Below are 6,000 nucleotides of genomic sequence, written 5' to 3'. Positions count from 1 at the left end.
ACCCGAACCTTCCCAAGATAGCTGAAAATAATTAGACATTTTCCGAACACTTTGCTAGATCAACCAAACCTTCGTCACTCTGTACCGTTCGATTTAAGGAATGGTTATCATAATCCAGATCATACAGCCCTAAATCCATCTTTCAAAATTATCAGATTAAACGAGACTTACCTGTAAGTTGAAGTTTGATCAAGATTCTATCTTGTCATCAGTCCGGAACGAAGGAGTCACATGAGAAGCGCATGCGCGTTGCTGATCAGTATTCAACGTGAGTGGTGCAGGAGAAAATAGGAACGAAGGACATGGGAGGGGGGTACATAAGGGCATGTGACTCCTTCATTCCGGACTGATGACAAGATAGAATCTTGATCAAACTTCAACTTACAGGTAAGTCTCGTTTAATCTGATAATTCTACCTTGTCATCAGTCTACGTCACTACGGAGTCACATGAGACTTCAAAGTCCTGCATCACGAGCAACTCATAACAGTGAACAAACTTTATTCCCAAACAAGGAAAAAGAAAATACAGTTTCACAGATCAAAGTGTGTCTGGATTCAGCAGCACGGAGCCAAAATTAGCTGAGGCAGTGACGACAGGCTTATCATAAAACTTCGCAAAAGTACTAGAATTAGACCACCCTGCACTCTTCATGATGTCTGCTAGGCTTAAACCTTTGGCCTTACAACTGGACGTTGATGCAGCTCTGCTGCTATGAGCAGAGTATTTGTTAATGTCAATCCCGGCTGACTCTAACACTTGCTTAACCCATCTGGAGATGGTATCTTTGGATACCGGTTTAAATGGTTTAACATAACTTATCAGTAACTGTGAGTGCTCCTCTCGCAACTGTTTTGTGCGCTGTAAGTATTCCTTAAGATGCTCAACCACACAAAGTTTCTTGTCACTTTGGAAAGAAATTAAATCAATGGGTGCTAGATGTCGCCCAGGCTTACTCTGTTTCAGTTTCTCACAAATAGTTATTCTGTAGCGGTCATCCATTTCTTGGATGTAATTAACATCAAACTTATGTATAGTCTGTCCACGCTGTCCCGTAGTGAGACAGAGTAACATAGTCAAATTTAGAGTAAGCTGCTTAAGAGATAAGGATCTCAAGGGTGCAGCAGCTCTCAAATAATCTAACACAATATTAACGTCCCAAATTTCAGTATATTTGGGCAAAGCTGGTTTTAACTCAAAAATCCCTTTCATGCAGCAAGCTACTAACGGGTGCTCTCCGAATTTTACTCCGTCTTCCAAAACAAATATTGAAGAGAGCGCAGAACGTGCGGTGTTTACAGCACTGTATCCTAAGCCTGATTTGTAAAGAAAAACGAGAAATTCAATGCCATTTGTTACTCCAGGCTGAAAAACATTGATGCTATTGTCCTGACAGTATTGATTCCATTTGCTAAGGTAAGTGTGGTATTGCTTGGAGGTGCCTTCCCTCCATGAAGCCATTAGCACATCTTTTGCCGCAGGTGATAAAGCATACTTGTTTAGTCCCTCCCTGATAAGTGACACACGAGGAGATTCAGCTTGTGCCAGATTGGATGATTTTCCTTGGGATGGCTTGGCAGCTGGAGTAGGTCTTTCCTGGCTTTTAGATACACTGGTTTCTGTTTGAGTAGCTGGAGAGCTGTTGGGTACCATGGTTGTGTGGGCCAATCTGGCAACACACAAATCCCCTGTGCTCCCTCGGTCATCAACTTGTTCAGCACTGTTGGAATAACACTAAACGGAGGAAAAGCATAAAAATTAAGGTTGGACCAACTCAGGCTAAACGCATCGATGGCAATAGCCTCGGGGTCTGGTCTGTAAGACACATAATCTGGGAACTGGTGATTTATACGAGAGGCAAACAAATCTATATCAGGTTTGAAGTCTAGCCTCTCAAGAGCACAAATTAGTGATGCCTTGTCAAGCCTCCATTCAGATTCTCTTTGGTTTCTTCTGGATTCAAAATCTGCAATAAGATTTTGTTTTCCAGGAATATGTGCAGCACTAAGCCAGATCTTGCGATCCAAACACCACTCCCAGATCTCCTTAGCGACCGAATTGCAAGAATCTGAGTGGCTTGTTCCCATGTGATTAATCACATTAACTGCTGCAGTGTTGTCACACATTATTCTGATATGTGTGTTGCTCTTGTCTTTAGCAAAGGTTTGGAGCCCCAACAAAATAGCCAACATTTCCAGATAGTTGATGTGGTGTTTAGACTCTGCATGGGACCAATTTCCTCCCGAGGACACCCCTGCAGATTCTGCCCCCCAACCCATAAGGGAAGCATCTGTTGTTATTTGATGCTGGGGTTGTGGGTGGTTGATTACATTGTACATGTCTCCCACATGTTGAATCCACCACTGTAATTCAGATTTAGCATGAGGGGACAAAGACATCAAGTCATCAAAGTTACCCTTTGTTCTAATAAGGGCCTGGGATTTATCTTTTTCCAGGTATCGGTAGTAAAGAGCTCCATACATCACCCCAGGGAAGCTAGCAACTATTTTCCCAATAACACTTGCTACTTCCCTAATAGAAGGGGAAGAGTTTTCTAATAACTCAGTACAGACATTTTGTAAACTAGTGGCTTTCTCACTGGTCAGTTGTATTGTCATTTCTACTGAGTCTATTACAAACCCTAGGATAGTAAGCACTTGTGTGGGTATGAAAGTAGACTTCTCTGGATGCACAACCAAGCCTAATTTGTCCAGCAAGACGGTAGTGTCTATAACATTTTGGACACATTTCTCATAGGTTTGCCCTTGCAGGTAAAGGTCATCAAGATGTGCCACAGCTATGTGTCCTTGTTTGTGCAGAGTAGACAGAGGGGGCTTAAGAATTTTAGTGAATATACGGGGAGGACACGACAACCCATTAGGAAGGCAGGTAAATTCATATAACTCCCCCTCCCAGATAAAGCGTAAAAACTTTCGATCTGAAGATCGAATGGGGACAGAGTAATAGGCATCTTTCATGTCAACAGAAGCCATATAACAATTTTGGGTAACTAGTTTTGTTATGGTAGAAAGTGAATCCATTTTAAAATGATAATGACTAACTGACTCATTAAACCTTTTGAGATTTAGTATGAGTCGATAAGTCTCATCCTTCTTCGGACGAAGGAATACATTGGACAAAATTTGCCCAGATACAGGTGACACCTTTGTGATGACACGTTTCTCAAGTAATTTATGCACTTCTTGACAAACAATGGGATATTCATGTTCTGAGAAGATTTGCTTAGATAACTTGTGTTGAACAGGGGTGGCAGTACACTCAATTGCTGCTCCCAACACATCCGATAATAGGATTTTGTCATTAGTAAGGGTCCTCCAAGCTGCAAAATGAGCAGCCACCTGCCCAGCCTGAAATGTATTGCATAACATTTGTAAATAATTCACCAGGTTGGGCAAGAAATTTCCAAAGCCCCTTACCCTGTTCTTTATTTGAAGCAATTGTTCCATTATTTCTTGTCGGTGGTTGGTGATTTTTTCTTGTTGTAGTGCCGGTTTTGGCCTTTCCATAAAAAATCTCTTCTAGGACCTTTAGAATGATGGGCATGTTGTTTTGAACTTTGCTGTTTGCCTTTGAAGAGACCATTCTTAGATGAGGATGTAAAGGAATGGCTAATTTTGCTCGCTTCTTTGGCATCTCGCAATTGCTTCGCCAAGTCGTCCCCAAAAAGGTATTGGCTAGTGATGGGCACTTCAGCCGAGCAAATAGCAGAGTACTCCGCTTTCATTGATGGTTTGATTTCATCTCTTCGCAGCTGGGCCAACTGCGTATTTACATGTCCCAGCATTGCAATGGTGTCAACTTGTTTAGCCATTATTTTGTTGTTTTCTAAACCAGAGGGATTTTGAATAAGCACATTGGTCATTTGTAACGTCGCAAAAGTGATTTTGCGGATAACCTGCTGCAAATTTGAGATCTTCAGGTCTGTTTTCTTTTTCTTGGCATTTAATTGGCTCCATATCTCGGGGTTGACTTTTATACCCTTTATGTCAGAGCAGTTCTGAGGCTGTTTATATTTGTCTGAGAAACTTTTAATTTTGTCAGAAGACAGCTTCTTGCCCCATCGTTTTAGTGCAATATCAGCCAGCTCTTGCTGGATTTTGTCGCCGGTGGCGTCATCCTCGTCAAGGCTGTTAGCAAAGTCTTGAAGGAGCTTTGTCTCCTTGGCGGGAATTTCCCACTCTTTTTGGCCGGTGGCCTTTGAACACTCGGTGAGCATTTTAATGTCATCTGCGTCGTCCAGATCATCACTAGCGTGAAGACTAATATTATCATCTGAGAGACTAGTATGACGCCGTCGTTTGTGGGAGTTTTCTTCAGACTCAGAGTCTGAATTATCCGATACGGCGGATGTTGACTGTCGCTTTAAGCCCTGTGGGCGTTCGTCAGGGACTGGCTTTTCACACAATTTAGCTAAAAGACTAGCCATTTTCCCCATGTTGCTGTTTATGTTATCTAGAGATAACGCAAGATCTCGGTTATTGAGATTAGGTGAATCTACCATGCTTGGAGAGCCGTCGGAGGTGCCCGACGCTTCTGTGTTTTCATTAGACATTTTGGAAAGGAATCGCTCGAGCTGTAGAAGAAAAAGTACAATAAGTATCCAATTTTAGCCTTACCTTCCTCTCCAGGTATGTAAAAGGTGGAAAAACCCGGCGATGGTTTAGATTTGCAAAGATTAAAGGATTAAAAATACTCACAGCGTGAAACTGCCAGCGAAACGCAAAGCACACTGATCAGCAACGCGCATGCGCTTCTCATGTGACTCCGTAGTGACGTAGACTGATGACAAGGTAGAATTGACTGTGGCGTTTTTGATGTAACTAAAAAGAAATCAAAAGACTATTACTCTCTTTTTGTCCGTAAAAAGGCTTGCTTTCCTAATGACGCGAGAAAATTAAAGTGTGAATTTAATTTAACTGATGAGGCACTGAAAAAAGCTTTTTCTCTTCCCCATTCGGTTGCTTTTGAGCCATATGTCAAGGCCTTTCAGTTCAAGATATTGAACTCTATACTCTACACGAATTCCAAATTACACAAAATCGGGTACATTGCAGATTATCTATGTTTTTTCTGCAAATCTGAATCAGAAACAATGCAGCATTTCTTTCATGATTGCTCTTTTTCAATTTTTTTCTGGAAAGATTTCGAAGTATATTACTTATCTTTGACAAAACAGCAGATACATCTTAATTTGAAGAATATATTAATCGGTCTTTTAACACCAGAACTTCCCTTACTTAATTATCTGTTACTTATAGGAAAAATTTATTTATGGGTGTGTAGAAGGAATAAAGAACTTCCAAGTATACGAGGTTTTAAATCTAAATCAAAAGTCAAATTAAAGTATGAGACTGAAAAACACATCTGTACAAAAAATAATTTGGATATGTTTAGGAAGAAGTGGGCAATATGAATACTAGAAGTAGCTGAATAACTTAGAATATGTCAGGCTCAAATAGGTGTGACTTTGCTATGTAAACTGATTCGTAGTGTGTGTACGTGAGTGAGTGTGAATTAGTTTTGTTAAACCGTAAGTCCTTATGTATAGTAAAGTAGTAAAGTACTGTAAGGAAACTCGTGTAAATAGTTTTGTGCATTGCAATAAAAAAATAGATCAACCAAACCCTTCCAAAGGCTTATGAGTATCACCCAATTATTTTTGAACACTTCCGACAATGACCTGAATCCTCCTGAAGAATTGCAAAGATTCTTGAAGATCATCTGAAGAAATTTTACGGATATTTTCAGAAATTTTCTTAGAAATTTGGAATTCCAAGGCCACTACAGCCTGCCTAACCAACTGGTGAATGTGTAGACAAATCAGACTACAGGATTCAGAGAACTCCATCTGTTCCCGCACTGTGAGAAAATGAAACATAAAAGTAGCAATACCTTTTGAACGGTGACTTCTTCAAAGAAGTTTTCTAGTCTTCTTTGATAATCTTCTGCAAGAGAATAAATCACTAAAATATAAACAAGA

At 40.5% G+C, this 6,000-nt stretch overlaps 1 protein-coding gene across 2 annotated transcripts; it reads right to left on the bottom strand.

Annotated features, from left to right (window-relative positions):
* Positions 1-1,647: 1,647 nt before the first annotated feature.
* LOC145496219 (uncharacterized) lies at positions 1,648-4,814 on the bottom strand. 2 transcript variants are annotated; one of them, XM_081475898.1, is made up of 3 exons: positions 4,718-4,814; positions 3,437-4,593; positions 1,648-1,733 (listed from the first exon to the last, which is right to left on the bottom strand). In XM_081475898.1, the coding sequence occupies exon 2, from the start codon at positions 4,570-4,572 to the stop codon at positions 3,466-3,468; it is 1,107 nt and encodes a 368-aa protein (XP_081332024.1). In that variant the 5' UTR covers positions 4,573-4,593; positions 4,718-4,814; the 3' UTR covers positions 1,648-1,733; positions 3,437-3,465. The 2 variants fall into 2 exon arrangements, with proteins under 2 accessions (XP_081332024.1, XP_081332023.1); XM_081475897.1 differs by having other exon boundaries at positions 3,437-4,814.
* Positions 4,815-6,000: the final 1,186 nt, after the last annotated feature.

This window comes from Orbicella franksi, chromosome 8 (genome assembly GCF_964199315.1).
Source record: "Orbicella franksi chromosome 8, jaOrbFran1.1, whole genome shotgun sequence".
NCBI classification, from domain to species: domain Eukaryota; kingdom Metazoa; phylum Cnidaria; class Anthozoa; order Scleractinia; family Merulinidae; genus Orbicella; species Orbicella franksi.
This window is presented reverse-complemented; position numbering and strand designations above follow the sequence as displayed.